At 37.8% G+C, this 27,705-nt stretch overlaps 1 protein-coding gene across 6 annotated transcripts; it reads right to left on the bottom strand.

The window, feature by feature from the left end:
* Positions 1-1,320: 1,320 nt before the first annotated feature.
* Positions 1,321-26,645, bottom strand: NADK (NAD kinase). Of its 6 annotated transcripts, none has more exons than XM_055799599.1 (12): positions 26,487-26,645; positions 20,852-21,065; positions 15,748-15,831; positions 10,701-10,830; positions 10,036-10,144; positions 9,712-9,797; positions 9,311-9,413; positions 8,323-8,474; positions 7,726-7,825; positions 6,936-7,093; positions 5,697-5,779; positions 1,321-4,607 (listed from the first exon to the last, which is right to left on the bottom strand). In XM_055799599.1, the coding sequence occupies exons 2-12, from the start codon at positions 21,022-21,024 to the stop codon at positions 4,460-4,462; spliced, it is 1,326 nt and encodes a 441-aa protein (XP_055655574.1). In that variant the 5' UTR covers positions 21,025-21,065; positions 26,487-26,645; the 3' UTR covers positions 1,321-4,459. The 6 variants fall into 6 exon arrangements, with proteins under 6 accessions (XP_055655574.1, XP_027643365.1, XP_013155046.1 ...); XM_027787564.2 differs by lacking the exon at positions 26,487-26,645 and adding an exon at positions 25,816-26,055; XM_013299592.3 differs by lacking the exon at positions 26,487-26,645 and adding an exon at positions 22,632-22,899.
* Between the last annotated feature and the right edge of the window lie 1,060 nt (positions 26,646-27,705).

Here is a 27,705-nt window from a genome sequence, read left to right as displayed (position 1 = left end):
ACAAATCACACTATACCAAATAGACAGAAGCTACTGCTCTGCACATTATCAAGAACTTCCCCTGCCAAAAGCATTTAGCAAGCTTTACCCAGAGCAATACGTAAAAGGAGATTTGAGTTTTAGGTAGTTTGCGTTAATTCTTTACATAACGCCTGATAAATACACAAGCATTTCCCCTTCTTTGATCAATCTTCCTTTCCTAGATGAGAAATATCTCAAAACTGGCATGTAGAGAGGCTACTTTTTCATATACAATAAAGTAAGAGCACCCAACAGGAAGAAAAAAATCCAAACCACTCACACGCTTCATTTTTGCATGATTCTCTTTCTACCTGTTCTGTGTTTTAGCCTTTGAGCTCCATTTTTCACTGTGCATTACTGAAAAAATGAATAAACTCACTAATCTTCCCATCAATACAAAGCACTGGTAGCTTTAATTGCATTTCTCTGGGTGTAGTTTCCTGCTTTTCTGTTTGAGGACAATACACGAGACTCCCCTTAAAAAGGGCTTCAGGGTGCTGTGCACATGTGCAACAGCTGAAACTAACCCGAATTCCAGAAAAGTTAAAAGAACACAGCACAGAAAGACAAAATAATTTGACAAAGTAAGGGAGAACATTTAGGCCTTGCAATCCACTGCCCCACGGTAACAGGTAATTAATTGGTATGGCTAGTTCAAGTTGTCTTTAGAACATAATCACATTTTTACGTAAACAAATCCTAATGCCACTGTAAATGCTATATGCTTCTCTGCCACTCCTTTCATTAGCAGTGCAATAAAGTCATCTCACAGTTGCACAAGGAGCACGACACCATCATCAAGACAGGTAGGACTGCTGCAGAAGAAGGAAGACCCAGATTAAATTAAACAGGGAACAGCAGCAAGTACAAGCTGGGTTGATCTTCACATCCGGGATAAGGGGGGTTTTTTTTGTACTTCCCGAGACGGCTGTAATCCATCCTGCCACCCGATGCCTATGTGAGCAATCAAGATTATCTCAGATTATTGCCCTTATCTTATTTCTTTCCTCATTTTTCTCCTCTTGGGCCTTCAAAAGCATAATTCAGGTAGCACATCTAGCTGTATAGAAAATTTGTTTCAACTTGCACAGCAAATCCAGCTTTTATTTTGAAACTTTTGAGAAAAGATTGGTATCAGACATATACATTCAAAAGAGCCTTGGGTATGTTTCCAGAAAGCAGATGCTACTGTCCCATGAGACAGTGTATTAAAACCCCACACTGGGTATTTGCCTTCCAAGCAAGTAATCGTGTGTACCTAATTTTATATTCTTAACAGTCAAAGTGCTGCTTTACAAATCCAACTTTACAAAAAGCTTTTATTGAAAGGATTGAAAAATATTTGTTTTCAACAATATTTAAAACAAGTTTTCAAAGCATTAACAATATGTAACAGGATTTTTCCTCTCTTCAAATTTCAGTACACTGCTTTATGCCATACTACATGTTAATAACTTCTTAAATTCTCTACTAGAGAATAACTTAAAAAAAAAAAATTATTAATTTCCAGGCTTCCATCTTGGCCCTTTGCAGACTGGAAAGGATTTGTGGGTGCAGTGATATTTACAAACCCTTATATTAGACACACTGCTCTTAATCAGCAAAAACCTATTTTACTAGTACAGTTTAAACAAGTTACTTTGAGTAAGCTACATCAGCAAAATGAGCTTGTATTGCCAATATAACCAAGTGTGCATTACAGCTTTTCTCTGCTTCAGCTGGGGTTTGAACAGAAGTTGCCCACACTTTAAGCAGTTAAATATGCAAAACTTAACTGCCGTTTAAACCTCACTAGCCTGCTTGTGAATCGCTGGTTTGCGGACTAAAGGCCTTGAAAATGGACTTCGTACAGTTAGATAAATTTGTCATGTATTAACACAATTTGGGTTGTGTTTTGATATAAAGCAGCTAGGACAATTATAATCAATGCAGCTTTTTGAAGAAAAAGCAAAAACTAAAGTCATCATGTGACTTTCTTTCCTTCAGTCAGTGACTGCAGCGCTCTACTTGGCTGATCAGTGATCCAAGTAAGATTGTTATCAAGCGGCAACAGTTGTACAAGCAAAACTGCAAAAGCCTCAAAGCCAGTAATGCAATTGCAGTGCGTGATAAATTCAAAGACAACTCCTAATCTAGATCTAATCTGAAGAAACTAGTTAGGTAAATTTTGATAACAGATATCATGAACTATGCACTCTGAAAATTAAAGTTCAGCAATTTAATCAATAATAGCTTTACTATTATAAAAAGCATAAATAAAAAGTGCTGAATATAGTTTTATCTTTAAAAAAATACTAGATAAGGCTCATTAACCATTTCACCTCACCTCTGCAAAATGATTTCCACTTCCTAGCATGCCTAGTATTCTGCTTGTTTTCCGCTTAACAAAACATTTATATAGCCACTATACCCTGTTCCTTTTCTCAATTATTGCATGTTTAAATAAAATAAGTTTCAAAGCTAAAAGTCTGACACTTCTATAGTTCAAAAAGTAAATAGTTATTAAATAACTGAATACTCCACCTAGAAAACCCGTAAGTAGCTTCAAAACAGTGATAAAACAATTACTGCAGGTTCAAGTGAAAAACAAATCCCAAAAGCTATCTGGATTTTCTCCAGGAAATCACAAAATTTGTCTATTTAGACCAAATTAAACCAATACTCTATTTTACAAAATTTACAAATTGTGTACTAATTTATATTAACACATTTTCAGTGTGATTTGTATCATTGACCAAGAGTTTACTACTATTTCATGGAAAAGTGCTCTCACCTGGATTTAATAAAATTAGACAGACTAGGGCTGTATCCAAAATGGAACAGACATTGTTTAAACCATCAGAGGACAGCAGGTTAGGCAGAGTTCAGAAATTTATACATTTCCCATTACCACTTTGGACCACATAAACAACATAAGACAATCATGAAAAGTTCAACAAAGCTTCTCACTCCACTTTCAAGGAAATCCCATCTTAATCAGTAAATTAATTCCTCCACAATATTATGCCATAGGCTTAAATTTAACACATGATGTCCATTCCTTTCATGACCAATGCAGCAAGACTTTGAAAATGCTGTTTGAATAGTATGATCATGAGACTGCACCACAGAGAACATAAATGTAAACATTATACTTGGGTTTGATACTTTTCAGTTAAAGTATAGTACAAACCCTTTTTTCCCCCCAACTAGTTTTTTTGTTGGTTTTTTTTTTTCTTTCATAAAAGCACATACAATAAAATATGTACATAAAGAAGTTAGAAACATTTGAAAGCATCTTAAAAAAGTAAATATGAGACTTAGAATATCTTGAGTGTGCTGAAGGCACCATTGCTACTCTACTGGGAATGTGTCCTCTCATTTTTCAGCCTACCTATGACGCAGTATCCCTCTCTGTATTACTCAGCACCAAGAGTTGGAAGGTATCTGTGGAAGTTGAGGGCATTCAGGGCATAGTATAGAATATTCTTTTCTTCAAGACAATGGTGGAACTAGACAATGTAATAGTAATTGAAGTCCAGATTCTACTTGAACACTTTTTTTTTTTTTCACTTTGTAGTCTCTAATACTACCATTTATTCCAGAGAATCAAACAGAAATAATAAGAAAAACCAACACGCTGATGATTCCCACCAACAGGAGCTGCAGAGCTATGCACTAGCTCAGCTACAAAAACAGAGATCATTGTCATAACCAGCTAAGCCCACACTAATGCTCGCCCATGCTATTTGTGGATGTTTACACAGTGATGACAGCCAAAGGTCAAACACTGCTCTAACAGGCGTAAGACAGATATATAAAAAAAAAACTTTTTTTTACTAGTTCCACCAATTAATAAAAAACATTCTTCATGGGCGTTTCTTCACAGTGTGTCACAGTTGCAAGTAAGGAGAAAGTATTTTAAGCATTGTCCTTGATGGGGAGCCGTTCTGGGCAAGACTTTAGCTAACAAAGAGAAGCTTCTTTTTTTTTTTAAGAAAGAAAATTTCTTTGAGACTTTATATGCATAGCAGTCTTAAATGGAATTACAAATACACCAAATTAAATAGAATATTTGAATGCCACTTTTCTACTGCCACTTTTCTATTATGTATCTACATTCAGTCTACCATATTATCGTTAAGTTATAGGTTACAATCAAATCTACAGATGCGGTTGTCAATGCCAATCAGAAATAAACCATTTTCAGATCGCTCATTTGCAGGAAATTCACACTGGATCACAACAATCAGAGCCTAATTCCTTCCATTTCTACCCTTGGTGGACAGGAAGTAGCACAATAATTTCCAGCCATCAGCAGATCAGACAGATATAAACTATAATCCTTATACATGTCTGAGATGGTGACCACACTTGTTAGCCAAAAACTTAAAAATCCAAGCATATAGAAGGGATACTGCCACTTTCCATTCCCATGAGTCTTGTTAGATGTAGACACTCAAAATTCTTCTTCTTCAACAGCAAAGTTATTTTGCTTCTTCCGAACATTCCAGTGTAAACACTCAGCCAAGCTTTCAAACCAGTCGCTCACAGGATCTCGGAAACAGATCGAAGGAAGGGGATAGCAAGAGGTAGTGATGCTAATACTGCAACAACACAGGAATACCCCAGTCAGTCAAGGGCAATGAATAGCAATTGAAAAAAAAATAATAATATTTTCTCTTCACTACCTAATATAGTGCTATTGTTCAGACAATTTGGTAAAACAGCGAATTTCCATAATCAAGCGATAACCAAGTCTGCAGGCTCATCTAAACAGTGTGAACGCAGGGCTTAAAATTGCTAACGGATGTGCTGTGGACAGCACACTGAAACAGTGAGAATACCGAACCACTCCATGACATCCTGCAGGCAGAATCTCCTTGCCTTCACATCAACAACACAGGGACAACGGAAAACGGAAATCACCACATTGGCCTTTAAGTTTCAAGTTTTAACTATACGCAACAGTGCTAAGAAGTCTACAATCTCACAAAGGGCCAAATCTCCCGTTTGAACCCTTACTAGTATCCTGATCTATTCTATAGATCTTTCAATCTCAGAGGAAATACAAACAGTTCAGGACGGGAATGTCGTGCCAGCTATACATTTTCCATTTCTGGGAACTTGTATGGACCAAGAGAAAAAAAACACCAAAGTCAGCCTGAATTGCAAGTCTACCAGTCACGTATCACACAGTTACTTTAAATCACTATCCTATTCCCAGGAGGATAAGCCACCACATTTTGCACATAAAACCTTAGCAAACTTCACATGCTGCGTTCTGCTCACTCAAGGCAATAGCATTGCAAGTGACCACAACCATTCACTAAGTTAACACAGTTTAAACCATATGGCATTATTTAGAGCCAATGCAACTCCTGTTGGTTTACAGCTTCTCAAACTCCTAAGGTTTACCTTTAAGTTAAATTTAGAGAATTTTCTAAAGACATGTCCATCTTCCTTGCCAAGCATGCAATGTTTACATGCTTTTGTCCTAACATTTCACTTGCTTTCATAGGAAGATCTAAAAGACTCAAGCTAGAAATTAAATGGTTTTAGCGCAGTTTGTGCTGTTAAGAGTGTTTATAAAAGCTTGTTTCCTCACTGCAAGCAACCATTCTGGCAGATTAAGAGAATAAGAACAAGATTTTCTATACTTATAGAGAGATGCAACAATGAAAAAAAGGCTTGACCTGTCTCCATGGCATATTTCCTGCCTCTTCCTTCCATCAAATGAAACCCATGCTGTATTCCTGGCATCTGGGGAAAGCATAATCTGAAAATGAGAAAAGAATTAAACTTCAGGTCCAAAATCTATTTTTCAAGAGCAAGGAACTAGCACCTTCTCCATCTTCCCTCCAAGTACAGAACTGACTCATCTCAACTTTACAGTTGCATGGAAATTTGTAATATGTCCATAACAACAATGCAGTAGCATGGCACACAAGTTCCAAACCTTCACTTCATGTCTGCTATAAATACATATATTTTTCTACATGCAATAAACCCCCTCCTAATAACTACAAGGTCATAAACCAGACAGACTTTCCAGCTACAGCTAGTACAGACTTTAATTCAGTTACGTGAACTGACATAGTATCTCTTTCAACAAAATCAGTCCAGTTAACCCAGAAAAATAGATTTTAATACAAAATGAATCTAAAGCTGCCAAATTTAGGAAGTTCTGCTCATATTTAACATACGCTCCTGTTAGTAAAGAGTTGACTACCATTGGCCAGTTAGACCAACTGACATGAAAGTAGTTGTAGACCGAGAACAGTGCTGTGAATAAACATTTGATCTGCGTTGGAAAATAGGAACAGAAACCCCAGTGTACATTTACTTCTTAATGCTAATCTTTTAACACCCCTAGAAGAGCCCTTCTAAACATGCTAGCTCTCTTCCAACTTGAGCAGACTAGGGGCTTGTAACAGACAGAAGAAGCACAAAGGGGTTCATCCTTACTCGTGGGTATTTGTTAAAAACACACATTAACTAAGTCCATTTTATACTCAGGTATTACCTTTTTTTCTGCAAGACAGAGTTAACAAAAAAATAATTTGTGAATTGCAGATAACTACAATATATTCAAAATCAGCAATTTGTTTTAGCCATGAAAGTAGAATTTTTTTATCCCCTTAAACACCACTGATATATAAGCACTTCAGTCAAAAATATATAAAATTTCATTAGTCAGAATGCAAATGTATGTATTCACATTTTGCAGAACAAGCAGTGTAAAGTATTCCGCTAGTGGGTATATTACTTTAAACAAAGATGCATTCTTCAACCAGACTTGATCCAGCCCTCCCACAACTGAAAGAATGCAGGAGATACATAGCATTTGCTAACCTCTTCTGCTTTGGTCAAGTTCACAAGGTTACTACAGAAGTTTTTAACTTAGAAAGAGAACTAACATAACAGAAGCTAACCTTGAGTTCCACTCCAGCAGGAACAACAATAGGTCTGAAAGACAATGAGTGAGGGCAGATGGGGGTGATCATTATTGCAGGAACATTTGGATGAATCATAGAAGCTCCTGCTGCAGCTGCATATGCAGTGCTACCAGTCGGCGTGGAGACAATGACTCCTGTGAAAGGAGACAAAAATTTCACTTACATTAGCATTACAATCAATGTGTTATTTTGGAAGCCTAAGAAACAGCACTGTTATGAAAATGAAGCAAAGAATGTATCAACTTGTATTTCGCAGGAGAACTGCGGTCTAATACACAAAAAGTCAGAAACTCTCTACTAATCCTGGCACAGCACGTTTGTTCTACAGCTTCTTGTAAGTTGCATAAAATTCTAGATCTGAGGTTACACAACTTTCTAACAGTGCCATTCATAATTTTAAGGATAAGAGCTTTGAAGATGTACTGCTGTATTTCATGAGTTGAGATTGTAGGCCTTCAGCAAATTCCAGATATCCAAGCAAATCTTTTCTGAGCTATTTCTTGCCCTTAGCCCTAACATACTATGCCTAAAGAAAACGCCACTTGCCTTCACAAGTCCACAAACAAAGCTTGCAACACTTCAATGCTTCGTTGTGGAACACATTAGTTACCAACGCATAAACATACCTATTCTTCGCACATTAGTATTTTCTGTCACCAGTAAACTGAAGCTTGAGATTTTGTTTCCATGTGAGAGTATCCTCCAGGAAACCAGCAACAATCTACACACAAACAGATAAGCAATTTAACTCAAGAAGCAGACTCACCATCTCCTTGCACTGTTGTTATCAGGTGTCCATCTAGAAAGACATCTACGTTGGAAAGGTAAGAGGAAGGACCACGATCCACTACAACTTCATTTAGGACCTGTCAGGACATCAAATATTACACTGCTATTGCTGACTTGGCAATGTAATAAATAACAAGCTCAAACATGGTTTTCAGAACTTTGAAAAATTCATGCTGATTTAGTACCTGCCACATTAGACTCTCTTTACACTTCTTCATCAAGTGCCAGCTGAAGTTTTTAGATGTTAAGAATTATTTCCAGAAGCTGGTTACTAACAAGGTGCAAGGGTTTTCTATTCACTTATAAAAATCTTTGGGTTACCCCATTTTAGAACTACTACTTTGTTTTCAAAATAGAAGGAAAATATTACTACAGGAAAGTACAGTATTAGCACTTACGATTGCAGAAAATAATGATTTACACCATTTCCTTATTATTTAGTGCACGTATGCATCAGTTTCACACTATTGGGCTAATGTAAGTAAACTACTGAAAAGGGGAAGGTTATAATAAAAGTAGTACAAAGCAATTTACAAACAGCATATTTGTTCTTATGCTTATGTTGACCTCTGACCTGATATTGCATAATTTGCTTGCCCACTTCTTTCTCCATATTTGTAGACACTACTCCATTTTCTTCTATACCGTTTTGTACTGTCATTTTCTCTCTATGCTCTTTTACTACTTTCACCTTCAGCCTGCTTCGTAGAACAAGCGCTGCATTGCCTAGAATTTAAATATAGGAGAAAGTACACAAAAATGATATGCTAGTACAGTAAATAAAATCCTGTAATGACTAGCAAACTGTATGAAATACCATCCATCTATTGCCCGTGCTTTCAAAGTTCCCAATTTCATTCATATGACAATTGTCTACACTTGGTTAAAGCTCAAAACTAATTTTTACTAGTAATGAGCAAAATTAAAGTCAAATTGGAACCCAGTCCTTCCTACCTTTCCTCATCATGTAAAAAGAAAATTTAAGTTTTATATGGATGTGATCAAGATTGGAAAACACTGTTAGGCTCATGTGATCTTCACTAAGACAATAGCTAAGCTTAAAGAAAATTAGTGTATTAGAAACACCTATTAAAAGACAACATTCTAGCAATTTGAGAATTTTATACATTTTTTTTCAGGAATCTACTTTGGATGCAAATCAAATAACCCCACATTGAAGAAGCAAAGTGTTTCTTTCCTCAAATATTTTACTTGCCTGATTTCTCAGTATTTAGGTACTGCACTGCTTAGAGAAAGAGACTACCACATACTTCAGAGCTACACTTAAATGTTATTTAATTGAAGTTCTGCATCATCTTATACTTGTTTACTCCACCCAGGACAAAGTTATTTCTTAGCCATTTTCCTTTACACAATAGTACGGGAAGCAGCACTGAATGGGCCAATACAATAAAATGCTTTTGTTAGTTTAGCATACATTTCTTGAGACTCAATCTTATGGGACAACCTACAGGAGTTGGTTAAGGAAATTTACTAGTCTTGGAAAAAGCTACAGAAAATGTAACAAACAGAAACACCACACCTTGTCCCCTGAAATTTACCTTCTATAACCTGAGTGACTTGGGACTGAAAATTCTCAAAATTAAATGGAGTAAGAAATCCAAGGGATCCCAGATGAAAAGCCATAACTGGAGGTACACTACCCTATCAATAAAGAAAAGAATTTAAAAGCTACTGAATAAAAACAATTCATACTTCAACTAATTGCCTGTAAATATTTTGACTATTGATGTAACTTCAGCTGTGCATAATAAAAACAACACATCACATACATTATTTGCAGCAGGTATAGGATTAAACAGACTTGATAAAAAAAGGCATGAACAGCAAAGGACAAATGCCAAACTCAGTAACAAAGGAAAAAAAAAAAACCACACCCAACCGTCTTCAATTACTTCAAAAAGAAAAGATGTCTTTAAGTCTATTTCCCAGAAAGACCAACCTGGAAAAGCGAAGAAGCGTAAAGTAAGGTCCCATCTCCTCCCAGGCATATGATAAAGTCTATCTGATTGGAGATATCATCATAATCTATAAGCAACATTGAAATACAAGTTTTGAATTAAGTTTTATCAACAGGCTTAATTTCTTAACATAAATTAAGTGCAGCAACATTCACTTACAAATATAAAAAAACCACAACGAAGATGTAACAACAGCTGTTTCCAAAAGACACTTTAATTTAACACTATTGACCCAATGACTAAGGAAATACCGAGACAAATAAGCAATATACTTCAGCTTTGCTTTCAAGAAGTCGCTACCATACCTTCTCTGAAGGTGCAAAATTTCTTCTTCACTGGTCCAAAATTATCATCATTGGCTATAGCGGGGTCTTCCAATACTTTTTTCTCTACATACACTATCATATTGTTCTCCTTAAGAGAAGTAAGATAAGCTTGTTAATAACCTCTTAAAAAAACAAAATATTTGACTCTCCCCATAATTTGCATTCATTTAAAACATCTAAATAATATATTACAGAAGTGGTCTGCATCTGGTGGTTGTGGGATTTATTTTTAATGTGTGGTCTAATTCTAAGGAGTATTTTGCAGCATGCACAGACCACCTAATGAATGAAAATAAACTTTGGAATATAGACTACACGATGCAGTAACATCACTATGTTTGTTCAAGGCTTAAATGGTTCAGCTTTTTATATTCCATTCCCTGTAATTTAAAACTGCAAAATAAAGGAAAGTTTTTACTTTAACTTTTTTTTTCAAAAAAAAAAAAAAAAAGCTCTGTACTTAAAGTACTTAACTACTGATCTTAAGCTCTGAAACAAGTTTTACTACTTCCAGTGGCAATGGGTGCGATTTATTTGCACTATACAATGCTGCACATTCCACATTCAGCAGAACCAGTAACTGAAGACAGTTTAGATGTAAAATTTTTCATTATGATAAAAAAAGAGAATTTATGTTTCATTACCTCAGTAAGATACACACAAAGCTCTTTAAAAGGTTGTAGCAGACTGGCATCACGTATCTTTTTAATAACAAGGACACTCTTGGGAGGTTTGTTCCATGTCAGCCGCTGGCTTGCTGGATCCTGAATGTGCCTGGAGAAGAGAAAAAAAGACAATGTCACTACATTTTGCTTTGACAACATTCTGGTGTGTTAAGAATATATCCTTACGTATAACTGCACACAGTCCTAGAGCAACAGAAAGAAGAATGCAATAGTTTGTTTTGCAGTGATGCTTATTCCCCTATGAAACCAGTCAATGCTTTACTGTATTAAGATGGTAACACAGTAGTAAGGTGTCCATTCTTGTCACTGTTACCATGCTCATAACGTGCAAACATGGGCTTTAACAGAAGCACTACAAAAGCTCTTGGATCAAGTTCTTGAACTAACTGAGGTCTTCCCTGATGCTTCCAGCCATAATGCTTTCCTCTATCTTGTTTTAGTGCTCTCTCCTCTTAAGCTGATTCAAAATAAGGAAAAAACATCCAATTAGAAAAGCAGAAATAAAAACGGCATAAAATGTATTCCCATCCAATCCTGTAAGTCAAACAGCTTAAGTCAACGTAAATTTAAAAAACAGTGCAATAGTTCCAACCCAGATTTTTTTTCTTTTTAGCAGTATTTCCTTCAGCATTTTTTCACTTATACCAGTATACAGTCACAGATTTCTCAATACAGTTTGAAGCCTGTAGATGCAGACAAAAATTCTACAGTCTTTCTACTAACACAAAACAACACTATCCCAAGAGAAGAGCAAGTAATTACGATGCACAGGGTCACCTGTACTAAATCCTCAAGATAAGCCTTAACTATGAAAAAACTTTAGTACATACACTCTATTCTGGGAAGTCTACATTTGCAACTCTTATATTTCCTATCATAAAGCCTTATAAAAAGAGCTTAAATAGGAACAGATGCCTGTACACTTCTGTTCCATGCAAACATTACAGATATGTAAGCATACATAACTTTCGTGCAACATTTCTTTAAAACTCTAATCTAGATATTAATTTTACTTTAGTGTTGAACCCAAAGCAAGTTTATCTGCTTAAAGCAGCACAACTACTACTTAAAAAAAAATAAATTTAAAAACCCCAAACAATCTTTTAAAAATATTTTTAAACTACTTCCTGCCTATTGTCAGGACAGCATTCTAAGCCTTGAGAACCTCAAGAACTAAATATATGTACACAAATAATTTTGCAGCTTTCAAGAGGGTTCAGTAACAGAACCCTCATGTTGCTCTACGATACAATTAGTTGATTTAGAAATACCCAGCTGTATTTTCCCCCTTCTTTTAAACCTACTTCTAAGCTACATGACTTCACAGTTGTATTTCACATATAACAAGCATCCCATCCTCCTCCATACAGTGCAGGTGTAATCCATAAAGCAAAGCAGATTAGTATTAATGCTGAACAAGTCAAATTTACAAAGATATTTAGATTTAGCACTTCAAGGGTTAAAATAAAACAGATTATGATGCAGGTGGTGGAATAACCAAATGCCTACATTCTGCATATAAATAAAGCAGAAACTATAGCTTAATGAAGCGGTGTAATACCAATAAATGTTTAGTAAGAAACAGTGCCCCCTCTCTCTCTAAATTATTACATAACACAGAAGACTACAATATGCAGTTACAAGCAGTATCACATACAAGTTTCAACATTACATTATGTTTCATCTCATTGTGTTTTTCAGTCAAGAAACCACAGAATGGCAGAGATTGGAAGGCACCTCTGCAGAGAGTCTAGTCCAATCCCCCGGCTCAGCGTAAGGGTGTCCTGTAGATACCGTACTTGGTTCTCATATATCGCCATGAATCTGAGATGACTAAGAATTTGGAAGGCTTTTTCTGACTTGACTAACCAACCAATAGCTAAACTGAAAATAAAATAAAGTAATAATAAAAAAAGGAATTGCATTAATGTTGCTGCCAAACACTTGCAAAGGAACTGAAGCTGAAGTCTTATATGGTGTTTCCCATACAAAAGTTCATTTTGCAAAATTAAATTCCCTGAAACTTGATACTGTTAAAAAGTAAAAAATACAACCACCCCCAAAACCATTTCAAGATGATTAAGCTTTCTCCTAAAGCTGGCGAAGAACTAAAGATTACAGTACTGCTTTTCATTTAATAAACCTAGAACTACTACAGACTTCATTCAAATGAAAGACAGTCTATTTCAGCTGTACTCACCAATTCCACGTAGTTCTACTAAATGAAAGATTATTCATGACATGCTTTAAGACCTTCATGTTTCTTTCCAAGAATCAGGCAAATGCAACAGCTCCAAAAAAAGAGAAAAGGCTGAGGCTTTTATCACTCATTAATGAACTGCTACCTCAAAATCAAATTTTTCTCTGAAAATTTTTTCCCCAGTTAAGTATTACAATCAGCCTCAACAAAAAGTTGTCAGGCTTTACAGAAAAATCCTGTATAAAACGTTTATTACAGATCTTCAGAGGCAAGATTTCATAAGAAAACATCTCATTTCAAGCAAGAGTTTATCAAGAGGTATCTGACCTGACCTCTCCTCAACAACACAAGCACTTTTTTCACTGAATAGTCATTCAATTAACCTGGTCATCTTAAAAAAACTCTTCAGAAAACAGGTTTTTCATTACAGTCATCAACACTAGCACTTAAAGAGACATCAATACCTTCACTAACTTATGCCTGTATATAAACGCTACAATTTTCTGTTAAAAAATCCTCTCCAGTGAAGAGAGCTTAACAATATTACTGACCATAGAGAAGAACAACACAAACAAAAAGCTTTTGCTTGTTTTCAGAAGCCACAACAAAAACATTTACAATTTGGTCTTCAAATAGTCCCTTCCTTCAGTGACCTGAGAGCACTCCTTACTCCCCAGCTATTCCGAACACGGCATAAAGAGTCTTCTCCCTCGCAGGTAGCATGTGCCTTCAGTATTGCCTGCAGCCTCTGTACTCTGCCGACCTGGACACTCATTATATTGCACCATGCTGGCCCAGCCCAGGGGGAGGAGCACCTTCACCACAGTCAGGTGGGTGAATATAAGCAGCAAGCTGGGTTTTCAGGCAGCACATCAAATCACCAACTTTGGGACAGACAGAAAGAATGAGCAAGCTAAGAGTTTCTGTACACTGCAAGATTATCGTCACACCTTTGTAGAAAAAGTTAGGATACCACCACCCTGGTTTGAGAAAGACTACTAGTATATAGCTAGAGATTTACAGAAATAAATATTTAGCTCAAATACCTTACATTTAACTGAAAGAGCAATGAAAAAAAACTTTTTCAAGGAAAAAAATAGGGACCACTAACTTATTTAATCTGTAAAACCCTGACATTCCTCATTTGACCAAGTCAAGACACCATTTATTAAGTATATAATACACGGTGTAAAAAGCAACACTTTTCTACCACGCAACCTACACAATTAAAACATTTATATGCCTGCCAAGCAGAAACCAATCCTTATTTTCACACTAAATTTATCAGCCAAGTCTAAAAGCAAACGTGCCTTAATGATATTCATACACTTGAAGGTGCCATAGATCAAATACAAAACCACAAACTACTAGCTCAAACACATAATACCGAGATGGAGAAGGCTTCCCTCAGATTTCACAGTACACAGAACAGTTTCTCCTCCTTCCCTTGTGTTGGCCATAAAACTTTTTGTTCCTCTATCATTCAGAAACACCACTCTTTATGTATCTCAAGTTGACGGGATAAACGAAATGCTACCAATAACTTTTCCATATCATAATTAGATTGCTAAAAGGCTGTTTAATACGCATAGCAAGTTTACTGTCAATTATGTTGGAAAGTGTTTATTATAGTTGTCATTGTTGACATTAAACTATGGATTGCAGATTATGCAAAACATGTCTAAACAAAACTTCAGCACTTAATACTGTTTACATGTCCTGCTGCATTTTTATGTGAAATGGTTGATTATTTTTTTTTCCAAAACACATCTACTGAGCTGTGAAAAAACTCTGAATAGTTTAGGTAGCGATACTGAAAAATCGGAGACAAAACTCTCCGATACCCGGTTTGGAGCATTAGAAAGCAGAAATTCTTTAGTTTTGGTGCTGGATGCACAGGGAATAAGTGCCACGCAACGCGCACCCCAACTATGTTCATTGCTTATCTTTAGATGGCCAATCTATATGTATTAATGACATTTCTGAGAAACTATTGGCATATTCCTTACAGTTCCATGAACTACTTATCATATCTGCACTCTTACTACACATGTGTGGCCTAATGGGTCAGGGGTCCTCTGGTGGTCCTTTAGGACACCTTCATCCTTTCTTCATCCTCTTCTTTGTCATCTTCTCATCCTTTTCATGACCTTCTCTTCTCCTGGCCCTGCTTCAGCACTCTGGGATCATGTCTCTGCTTCGGACTGGTTCTTATCTACTTAGTAGCTAAGCTATACAATGCAGCGTTCTACTAGTAGCTAAACTACATAATACAGTGTTGCACTGCTTGGCAATGCCATGGATACATCAGTTATAACATTTATAGTTAAGCACACTGGTAAAATTCTCTCGGTATCAGTAGTAGATAGTGGGCCTAAGAATACCACAAGCAGTAGTAATGTAAAACCAGTAAAATTAATTTCCTTTTATGTCCATTATCCTGCAGGAAGTATTCCAACTGGCAAACCACTATATATCCATATAGAGAAATACTGATTATGTCCTATCATCACTTGGGAGAAAAAAAAACACCATGACATTCAAACCCATATTACAGTTTTCAACATGCAGATCAAGCTAATGCACATCTAGTGGGGTTTTACTTGAGAATACAGTTTAGCAGTGCTATCCATTCTCCTCTCAGACTGACTTTTTAAATGCAGACCCCAACTGGCAATCAAGCAACATGCAAATCTCTAAATACCAGGTCAAGTACGATGTCGATTAGGGGCTGAATAGTGGAAAAGTGAACTTCTTCCTTTCACATAAAATAAGCATAATACCATTCATTTGACAAGTACTTACATAATCGTTTTAGGATTTTGCAGCATACAGGCCTTTGGTCCAAATGTGGTCACTGGGCATGGTCCATGCAAGGAGCGTGTTCTCCTAAAAAAAAAGAAAAAAAATACATATATATAAAAATTAAATTAATTCATAAGGAAAAGAAATGTGAAGTCAACCCGGGTATAATTAGCTCCCCAACCAACAAAAAAGCCATTTGTGGTTGACCAGCCAACGTAATTTTACATGTACTAACTCTTACATTTCGAATCTAAAACTTAACTCCTGTCCCTACTCCTTGAAAGCAATTTTAATTGAAGCCTCACTCACAGTTTTATCCCCTCCACATAGTAAGGAATCACTGCCTAAATATTAGTACCATGCACATGTTCTTCTTGTACTCATTTCATCTTCACTTTGCACAAAGGAAGCACCACAGCCACAAAGAAGATGTGCTCAAGTTTTCTCAAGTTGGTTCTGTGAATTCATATCAAGGTCTTCAAAGATTCTATTTAGTCTCAACTCTTTTGGGCACTACAATACAGAACAGTACCATGTGTCTCTCAGACCAAAAAAATGGGGATAAATTCCAAGCTATGAAAACATAATCCATCTTCAAGGTCTCACTACTGTGAAAAGGAAAATTCCTGTGTTCAAGAAACAAAGCACAGATAATTCCTGTTTCAGAATTAGGTATGTAATTCTTACATATTAAAAAAGCTTTGGTTTGGGGTTGGTTTTTTTTTTAAGCTAGAACAAGAAAGAATTGACACATTCTGAAACTCCTCAGTTTGTTGTAATCCCAAATAATAGTCAACATGATAGCATAAACAAGTATTTAACACTGAGCACTCAACCAGATACTTGAGTAGTAACTGACTGAACATTTCAGATTCTGTAGGAAGTTATTAAATAACATTGAGAAAATGTCAAATGAGAGGCTTGTGGCAACATTCCAAAGACACTCAAAATACTTCCGTAATAACACTAGCTGAGCAAACTAGTATGCCGAGTACCAGCATTTCAGTTTTTGTTATGTAATTCAGCAGTCTCACAACCTTCACTTAACAAGTGGGCCTAATCAATCAAAATACAAAACATAAGACAGAGCTTTGGTTTATATAGTATAAGCACTTTCTCTTCTGTAATATTTTGGCATGCATTCATTTCTGCTGACTGAGCAAGCAAACAACTAGGCACATGAAAAATTACGCCCAAGACTGTTGTTTTCAGGCCATGTTCTCAGCAAAAAAACCCCAAAACTACAATGTTAAGTTTTGTGTCATTAGTGTGTGTAAAGGATTAGTCTGCATCAATTCTTAAGTGACATGAGCTTTACTGCTGCAGACACAACGACCACAATACTTTCTCTTCTGTATTTCTTGAAATACTACATCTTATCTAAGAGCACACAATTTTAGAACAGGACATGCAGAATGATTACATCTGGTATAAACATGCATGAAATAGCTTAATCAGTGCTCTTCATCTCCATACGGTAACATATATATAATAGGTTTCCCAGTGTAAATCTGGACAAGCATTTACGATGAAATCTCCAACACCAAGGCAACATTTTCAGATTGTTTTGCCATGGTAAAGTCACAGTAATAGTGTCACGAACATTTAAACACAATTTTTTGCTGTTTAAATCATCCTTAAATTAATAAAATGAAAATCATTCAATTCTAAGTTATATGGAGATACATATCTGCAGCACCTGGCATTAGTTTTGAAGAGATAGGGAAAAAAAGTTATTTTTTTCCATTTATATATCTAATAAGAGCTAATATGATCTTTCTCTTCAAATACAGGGGAGCTCTGAAATGTCATTTATCTTCAAATTTAAATCCCACCCAAAACACAAGATTACTCCTAGGCTCTAGCACGAGATTATCTGGAGCAAGTCAGAACTGTCCTGCACTACTTCCCTCCCACCTCCTTCAGCAAATCTTTAAAGGGGAGTAAAACTTACCCAAGTTACCAAACTGTTGAAAGATTATGTAAATGCTATTAGAATTATTCCATCAAAAAGAAGGGGGACATATGCTTTTCCTGTGCTTAATTCAATTAATGCAGGAACTGCTAACCAACCTATTGCTTGGCAATAACAAATCATTACTGCACTGCCTTCTATTGTCTATATCAAAGTAGCTCAGACCAGCCTGATGACTCACTCTTAGCCCTAAAAAAACTCCTCAGAGATCTGTAAAAATCAAAACCAGATGACAGGTTAAGAAGATACAGTTAAGGAATAAAAGCAACATCTTATTTATTCCATGTCTAATAAGATATACATGTATAAGATTTGAATTCCAATAATGAAAATGAGTATTGAATTTTCTACATCTAACATATAGAAGTGATACTTGTTTTTCAAGTATTTTTTCCTATTTGTAAGTCCAGGCTCGACTAATCCAGACACATAAGATTAGTACTGTTTTTATAAAGTTTACCTTATTTATATTAAAACAGAAAAATGAGCAAGGACTGATTACTTAGAGATTAATGTGTGTACCAATATGGGTAAAGGAATGGTAAGTGTGTATCTACTTGTGAACAATTACACTTGAAACTGGGATAGTGAAAGAACACCCTGACAACATCACTTCCACTTTTTGCTCCACTCATTTTCTCCCAAATAACTGTCTTTTTGCCTTCTTTAACACAGGCCATTATTCCATGAAACTCCCAGTAACTGGCTGAACTCTGTTCCTACAACAGGCATTAAATAGCCACATCTGACCTTCATGAGATTCAAGCAAAGTTTTCTCTGCAAGCTGCAATTAATAATTGGTATACATTTTCATTGAGATTTTATTTGGGTTTATTAGTACTCAATCTATGCAGGTAAAATATTTCAGTGAACAGAATTTAAAAATGTTTGTAATAAGACTGTCTGCTAAGAATGAACAGTGATGCACTGGAAATTAGACATAATCTCTTAGAAAATGTACTTGGCAGTTCAAAGCAGACAGGCAGCTACTACAACCTGAATGCTACACAACAAGCCTGAAATCACTTTCTGACATTCTGCAACATGCCTTGTGACAATTTTGCACTGAACTGAAGACAGCCAGTGAATGAATTAAGAACCTGTTCATGGAAAAAACACAAACCAAAAATCCTCGTAAACAATAACCCTAAATCAAACCCACAACAGGTAGGGTCTAAAAAGATCAATTCTAGTCTAAAAAAGTAGTTATTTAGCTAGGAAATAATAATACAGAAAAATTTAGACCACATGGTCTTTTACAGAGGTTGACTGAAGCCTACGTTCTTTAAGTGGAGAAGTGAAAAAAACACCAGTTTTACAGTTAAACAGCACACTTGCAACGTAAAGTCTTATGAATTAACTATGACACACACAACAGTACAGCTAGACTAGACAGAGCACAGGCACTTGTCAACATTTTCCAAAAGCCTTAAAGTACACTGACTTTCTGAACTACATATGAAAAACAAGTATTTTCCTAACCTTTTAGACTCTTCAGATAAAGGCTTTTATTAAGCTTCCCTTCACCATAAACCTTCCCCCTGCGATCTTCGGCCTCACCCATACATGCTCTGCCTTGCGAGAACATTCCTACCAGCAAAGCAGTAACTCTGGACGAAAATGTCATCTGTTGAGAAACTCCTCCATGATTCTGTCCATGCTTTTATAGAGGGTCACAATGTAAGTAAGGTAAAGTTCTGCTACGCTTCCCACAAGATCAAGACACACTGCTACCACCACTGCATGTCATTCAATATTTACAATGGGTCCAAAGATCACAAAAATCAAGAGTTCTGTCCAAGCTGTCCACATGACAAGAGCCTTGCAACTAGATTAGAAATTTGGCTCAGAGAAAAAAATGGGCGTTTCTCATTGCTGTGAAACAATCCACAAGCACAAGCATACTTTGTGCTGCCTCATGTTACCGTATAACCTAAGTACTCATACAGGTTTGTAACACACAGCACTACAGCTCTAGCTTGAGCATTTGCAAAAATTTGCAGAAGTTTCTCTACTTTTGATTCTTTTTTGAGACTATGAACTCTGCAGATACCTGTTTCGACAGCCACGCCATTTTGATTACAGGTCTGCTCTTAGTCCATCCCCCTTCCTGCCTTCCATTTGGGCTAACAACCTTTTGAAGTACATTTTAAGAACCCCTTAAAAGTAACTTGTTGAGCAAAAGGTGAAGTTCTGCCTACTGATTAAAGATCTGGAACCAAGCACAAAATTGTTCCTTTCTTGTCACCTGAGCTACTATCAAGCTGTGAATTTACATAGCTCAGTACAGATGCATTTCTATTTTATTTCTGGAAGGTACTTAAAACTTCTGAAGCTAGGCTGAAATATGACAAGTATCATAGTATCCAAAGCTCAAATCTACTCCAAAACCCTAGAAGTACTTGGGCACAACGAGTTCCTCAAATTTGAAAATTAGTATTTTGGTATTTTGTGTTTATCTGCTTACAAACAATAACCTTCATAAATTTTACACTTTAAGAACTTCTCCTAACTGGAAATATACCCATACTTTCTTAAAAAACTTCCTTACTAAGAAGTAATTTCAATACATGACACTACAGATAGTAGTTTCATGTGCAGTCTGCCTTCAAAAAAAGGATCTATTACATTTCACACAGCCATTTCTAAACGCAAACACGTCATTGAATCCAGGCTCCAACAAGCTCACTTCAGACAGCATTTAAATGGCATATCCAAAGTAAACGAGTAACGTGTTGTTTTGCTGAAGCTGTATACACACATATAGAACATTGCTGAAATACCTATGAAAAGCAGTTTCAGATCTCCCAAGAAGCACTGGAACAGAAGGCAGGCCTCACAACCAGCCAGAAGCTGCTTACATGAATGTCAGTTTAGAGATGACCACCTATGTGGCTACTTGAGAAAATCAAGTTCTTTTCACAGCATGGACCACAATAGGGTGGTTCTCCCTCTCTATTTAGTGCCACCAACCACTATTTTTATTTCCGGTCATTATCACTTGTCACAGCTGCAAGACTATGGTTATATAAACACAGGAGCAAAAATTAAAATCTGAACATTTTTTTTTTGTTATTTATTTATTTATTTTCTTTTTTTCTTCAAGGTAGTAAGAACTAAGAACCATACCGGAATTCTTTGGTGCTTCCTAGGGCTGGTGAAGCAGACAAACTTCGTGACTTAGCTCGTCCCCGGCTAGTATTGCTCCACTCCTCATCATCATGACATGTTGAGCAATGATAAGCAGAATCTGAGCTCACATCAGCCTTACTGGTACACAGTTTTTCTCGATTCATCTCCATACTGGAAGCGAAGGAACCTCAGTGAGAGAGAAATTTAATTCCTGTGGAAAAACATCAGGAGAGAGGGGATAGGGAGGAGAGAGAAGAAAAATGTCAGTATTAGCAAAGTATTAACGTAGTATTAAATACTGAGTTTACACACTTTGATAAATACTTCTTAAAAGCATCTGGGCAATTGACAAGTTCTTCAAGGTAATCAGAAGACACCGGAAGGAAAACCAGACAGAATTATAACACTCCTGTTCCCAGATTTAGAAGAGGCTCAATACAACAACGATAAAATAAATTTATTTTCGATACTGAAGAGGAAGAAAAGCTTTAAATATTCCCAAAGAATGAAGACTCAGGAAAACTATAAAGTCTCCTATTAAGTGATAGCTACACTGAACAAATAAAACTAGAATACTCTAAGCTATAGCAGGAAAAAACCTGTCAAAGCAAGCAAAACAAATAATGCTATAGGTAAGCTTAAATAAACTTTAGTTCTTCACAAAAAATGAGATTCATATCAAGCTAGGAGACCAAAACAAGCTGGAGAATGATACCTAAGTTCTTAAATGATTTGTGACAAACTGGGGAGATGGTCCAAAACAAACAAGATGCAGTAAGGACAAATGTCACATATTTCAACTTCCACAAATACTCTGCACAAATAAAAAAGATAAACAGCTGAGCAGACAGCAATTTTGCAGAAGTAAAACCCAGCCAAACCAATCCCCAAACTTTAAAGAACCATCTGTCCCCAAAAGCGCTAGAAATCCTTTAAGTTCTCATCATTATCTGAACCAAATAGAAGAAGCCTTACCAGAATATAAATAGAAAGCAACTTTCAGCGTATGAATAAACACTAAATTGTAACCAAATAGTATCTAAGATAATGCTGTTCAGAGGAACAGTACATCCTCGAGTGAGCTGATTTGTTGATTTCAACAGGGAAAAAGTTTGTTCAACAAAAATCTGCAGATGTTTTAAAAGCAGTTACATCACTTCGGATGAACTTCCCAATGTATGATGTAGAGAATGGACCATAACAGTACTGTAGCCATTAAAATGGACTATGGCTCTGGCAAATACGCACAAAACAATATGTGGCTGCAAAGTTACCAGACAATGACAAGTACTGTGTTCCACAGCATCCCAACTTCTAGATAACAAAAGTATCAAGAAAACAAAGTTGTAATTTTAGAATGAGCACTGGCTCATTACTAATTTAGACAGAACCACCACCTAATCAAATTAGAAAATACTTTTGCTCCTACTGTAGATAAGGCTTACCCTAAGAGAATACCACTATAAAGAGGTACAATTACTGTCAGCCTTTAATAATTTACGAGATCCTGTACATATAAAGGTATCAGTGTTTAGTTGTTGGTTACTCATTACTTAGTATCACCTGTGACCATGACTTGGGAAACAGTCATAAAAAAAATTACAAATATGCTGAAATAACTCCATTTTTAGACAACTTTAAGCTTAATGTAAATTTTGTTCCAGTTAGTTGATTTATGCACATAATTACTCTCATTGTGCAAGCACATATGTAAACAGACTGTAAAATCTGACTGAAACAACATAAATTATTTTTAATGGATTATAATTTGTATTACCTTTTATCACAACCTTGTTAAGCTTTGGGGAATGCATGTCTGGCTGGTTGTTTCTGAACCAGCTACAGAAAACAAGTAATTTAGATACCTGAGTTTCAGAAAAGAAGTGACTTTAAAATGAGATGTTCAGTATCTGACTGAAAAGGGTCTTTTAGCATCTGTGTGTGCATGAGGAAAGTTTTTACATGGTCTGTTCTTCAAATTATAGTCTAAACTAGCCCACTCTGAAGTTTTTACTTCAGAGATTCCAGATAGACTTGAACAACCATTTCTGATGGATTCCCCCCCCAGCTTCCCTCACACAAACTGGATTCTGAATTAGCAGTCTTTCTTGTCAAATACAGAAAGAATTCAAGATTTTAAGTTCTGTTTTTTAACAGAGGACTTTATCAATAGATTTAAAAATAATTTTTAAAAAAGCCATAGAAGAAGTGAGAAAACTAGACACTCATTTACCCTCTCTTTGTAGCTACTCACACTTGTGATGCACTTAAAGGTCTATCAATCAACATATGTTAAAAAAAATCTAATACCTTAATTTTCAGTTGTAAATCTAAGGATTATTCCTTACAACCTGAAATCATTCTAGTGTCTGGTTTCAGAGGGTCTGAAAAGGCTTCTCTAGCATCTTTATACACCTAGACTTCCACATACTTTAGCACCTCTCTGATTTTTAAAGAATTACAGATCTGACTGTATCTTTACTGAGTATCATGCTCTTAGCTAATAGCAACAAAAATTATTATAGTGAGACAAGTTTAATATTTAGCATACATGAATACATTCCACTTTGCAGAATTAGCCAATAAAAATGGAGATAATTATTCATCGATGGAGATCAGCTCCTTAAGAATAAACGAGACAGATAAAAAAACACATTGGAACTGGTGGAAGACAAAAAGCAGGCACTGAACCACTGCAACTGTGTTTTATTATCAAATTTAGACACCGGGTATTTCCAAAAGAAACCCTGTCCTCACAAAATTACCCTAGGAAATTATACAAAATAGTCGTTTTTATATATATCATTAATTAGCTCTCAGTATGGACTGCTACTGAACTACTTCAGAAGTATTGAGAGTAAAAATCAATAGTGAGCAGTCTCTCATCTCCTCTTATCTATCCCCAACAGCTATTTCACAAAGATATTCATATATGCATGTACGCATATCTGCACTATGCATCCTGTCTCAAAAGTCAGAATTATAAGTAATTATTTCTCAAAAATTTGTACTGCAAAATGGGCACACACAAAAATTTGACAAGCCCAGGCAGTTAACAGTACATCATTTTCCTTTGCTTCCCCCTTACACAGATTACCAGCTCTTCATTCCTTTTTATCCAAACACTGCAAACTTGCTCTGGGCCTAGGAAAATAAAATTACTGTAACAGTTAACAAAGCATATGGAAATGCAACATCTGTGAAAACAGTTTATGGAGAACTAGCTCTCAGTAAATTAACAGCTGATACATATGCATCCTATTCCACACCTTCCTTGACTAAAGAGGTGCAGAGAACTAATTTACACAGTAAGCAATAAAGTGTGTTTCCAAGTGACTCTGTCTGAAGTATCTTCATCTGACAGATGCTGCCAGTAAAGAAAATCAGATTAGCATAAAACTGGAAGTAAGACGGTGTACAGACCTACTAAATACAGCCTAAGACTTGATATTCCTTCCAAGTAATACTTTCCAATTCAGGATGTTTTAACTACAGCTTACCCCATGTACTATTTAATTAACATTCCCTCACAAGACCTTTATTAAATAAGCAGACTTGACACAAGGACAAAACTATCACTGAACAGCTTCCAGGATTGGATCTAAAAACTTTAAGCACATGTCCTAGTAAAAAGGTTGCTCTGGTCTAAGTCATGTCCAAAATTTATTAAAAAAAAAAAAAAAAAAAGACATTTAGATATTCAGTGCTACAGAATGCAAGACAATTGAGAAAGTGCAAACACTTAACATCACGTTTCTGTGACGGGGACAAAATAGCCAGCTAAGCCACCTCTCACATGTATCCAAACTTTTACTATAGGTTCCCACCTTCAACTTCTCTATCATTATAAATAAATGCTCCCACGACCCAGAACTTCACAAAGGTTTCATCAAACCATCTTTATATAGAAGGACACAACACCATAGCATCATCCCTAAAGCTTTACTACACTGTTCAATTATTATTAAGGAATTATACCCCTGGGTCGACTGTAACAATCCTAGTTACAAAAGATGTCTAAAAGAATTCTACTAAGCTTTCACATATATAAATATATACAAAATCCACATCCAGGTGGCCAAGTAAGAGTTACGAACACTCACATCTTAAAAAGCCATCTTCTCTGCTGTTCGATTGCACAGAACAAAGGCACATGATCTTTTGATGCAAGCAGCTACACAAGGAGCTCAAGGCTGCAAATCATCAAGTCAATTTTTTTTAACAACATACTTGTAAGCTGTTATTTTGTAACAAACTTTTCCTGCCAAATGCCTCGCCCTAAATCATCCCGATCAGAGGATTAGTGTAGGGTCCATCCTGACTAAACACTCATGCTACTTTTAACACACCTTCAAGACTGCAATATTTCTACTAATTTTTTAAAAATTGCATCAGCTGTTCAAAACTCCTCATTTTGTACTTTATCATCAACCCTGTATTAGGGCATAACAGAACAATGTCATATCCAAAAACTATCACTTGCCCTCTTGCTACAGACCGTTGTTTGCTTAATCACTTAATTACGTAGAGAACTGGGTTTTATTATTGTATTTTACTGAAGAAAACATTCCAATAAAGATTACATGCATATGACTCCATCCCTAAGGCACTAAACCTCTTCTCACCCAAAAAAGAAGAAACAACCCTATCGGGTAGACAAAACTTCCTTTTTATGTTTTCCTTTAGAACTTCACATTCTGGTGTGGCTGAATTAAAAAAAAAATAAATAACCCACCACGAAATAATATTCCATATTAAAGTTAGCAGTCAACAGCTGAAAATTAGTAGTATGTTTTTTGATTACGTACTCTAGTGCTATTTCTACTAAAAACCAGATAGTATGACTATCACGTGTTAAATACCCAGGGAAAACGAGCCCATTTGTTAACCCTTCCGCTTCGGAACCACCAACACGCTCACCTACAACACCAAAGCACGGGCGTTCGTAACCTAAAACTCACCGCCATCCCTTCGGTCAGAAACGCAGATGTTAAAACAAACGAGGAGGGGGATCGCACACAGTTGATGTGTGACCAGGCGATCGCGGGCCAAATTAAGCGGGTTTACTAGTTATCCTTTCGGGAAACTCTCCTCCCTCCGGGCTCCTTCCCGCAGCGCACTGACGGCGCCTCCCGCAGAGAGGTCCTCCCGGCCGTGCAGCCGCTCCGTGGCAGCCCGCGGCGGCACCGGCAGCCACAGCTCCCCCAGCGCCGCCCGCCGCGGGAAAGGAGCGCCTCCGGTCCGGGCCGGCCCCGGGACTGGCCGCCGCGGCTCCCGCCCGCCCCGCGCCGGCGACAGGGACAGGGACGGGAGCCCAAGCGGCCACGGCTCCACGGCGGGGTCGCCGCGCAGCCCCCCGGGGGGACACGCACCGGCCGCCCCGCGGGAAGCCGCCTGGCCCGGCCGCGCTTCTCCGGAGGGCTCCCCTCAGACCGGCCGCGCATCTCCGGAGGCGGGTGAGGGTCCCCCCCACCCGGCCGCGCGTCCCGGACTGGGGCCCCCCCTCAGCCCGGCCGCGCTCCTCCAGTGGGCTCCCCTCAGCCCGGCCGCGCGTCCCCGAGGGGGCTCCCCTCAGGCCGGCCGCGCTCCTCCAGTGGGGTCCCCTCAGCCCGGCCGCGCGCCCCCGACTCACCGCGCCCCGCCCGGCGGAGCGTCCCCCCCCCCTGCCCCTTCAGAGGCCGGCACGTCGAGCCCGACGGTGGTGGTGGCGGCGGCCGCGGGTGCTCCCAGGCAGTGAGCGGGGCCGGCGGACCCTGCGCGCCTCCATCGTCCTCTCCCCGCCTCCTCAGGAGCGTCGGGCCGGCGGCGGGGCAGCGCGCAGGCGCAGCGGCACGGCCCCGGGCTGGGCGCCCCGCCCCTACGCGGCACAGCCGGGCGGGGCCGGCGTGCGGCCCTAGGGGAGGGCGGAGGAGGCGCCTCGCTTCTTCCTTCCAGCTCAGGACCTGGAGCTGGAGTTAGCACCCGGCAGAAGGCTGCGAAAAAAGGGAAGAGTAAGGAAGGGGCACAACCCTTCAACACCCGCAGCAGTAACCCGCGGCAGGGCCTAGAGCAAGTGGGGTCCCGCTGAGGAGAAATGGTGATGGGCACCTCACACCGTCACCACCTGCTCGAGCCCAGGCCTTGGCGCTGCTGAGGGGTTGGTCTGTTCTCAACACTGTCACTTTGGCCGCCATCTCTCAGGTGGCCCTTCGCGAGTAAGGGACTGGACACTTCAAATGACAGTCAATTACAGCACATTTTAGAAGGTGCCAGGTGTGTAATCTCACCTGTAACACATAATCTCACCTGTAGTGTGATCCAAGAACAGACACTGATTTGTACATTCAGTTGGCTTCATCCGCTTTCTACCCTTTAATTCATGCCACACCTTTTAATACTTTAGCTGTGGCTAGAGTTGTTTGCACACACCTCACACACACCCCTCTCTCCTACAATAACTATCATGAACTTTTACCTTAATCTTTTCCCTTAGATCATCAGTTAAGTACACTTTCTGATAAAAAACTCCTGTTTGAGAATGTGTGCCACCTTCCCATATCAGACCCGCACTTAGTTTCAACTACAAACAGAAGCTCCTGAAGTGCAAGAAATCATTTTCCAGTCTGTCCTTGATCGGAAACCAAATTTTGAGCAAGGGTGAAACAAAACCACAAAGCATTTGGTTTCAGTGTCCATGCCATCCTGAAATCATCAGGAATTTTGTCACAAACTTCAGCCGAGGTAGGATCAAGCCCCTATATCAATGACAACAAGAAAACAGTCCTTCGCAGTTACCAAAACCAATCAGGTTTTCTAATTTCTAAATAGCATTTTCGACCACTACTACTTTAAAAAGGTCACAGACTCATCCG

This window comes from Falco peregrinus, chromosome 3 (genome assembly GCF_023634155.1).
Source record: "Falco peregrinus isolate bFalPer1 chromosome 3, bFalPer1.pri, whole genome shotgun sequence".
Taxonomy (NCBI): domain Eukaryota; kingdom Metazoa; phylum Chordata; class Aves; order Falconiformes; family Falconidae; genus Falco; species Falco peregrinus.
This window is presented reverse-complemented; position numbering and strand designations above follow the sequence as displayed.

Excerpts from the sequence above, each read along its gene's own strand:
- NADK (XM_055799599.1), bottom strand. The coding sequence starts at position 21,024 with ATGGAGATGAATCGAGAAAAACTGTGTACCAGTAAGGCTGATGTGAGC. Across the intron at positions 10,831-15,747 it reads CAAAATCCTAAAACGATTAT|GCACATTCAGGATCCAGCAA; the intron begins GTAAGTACTTGT and ends TCTCTTCTCCAG. Across the intron at positions 4,608-5,696 it reads GAAATATGCCATGGAGACAG|TATTAGCATCACTACCTCTT; the intron begins GTCAAGCCTTTT and ends GTGTTGTTGCAG.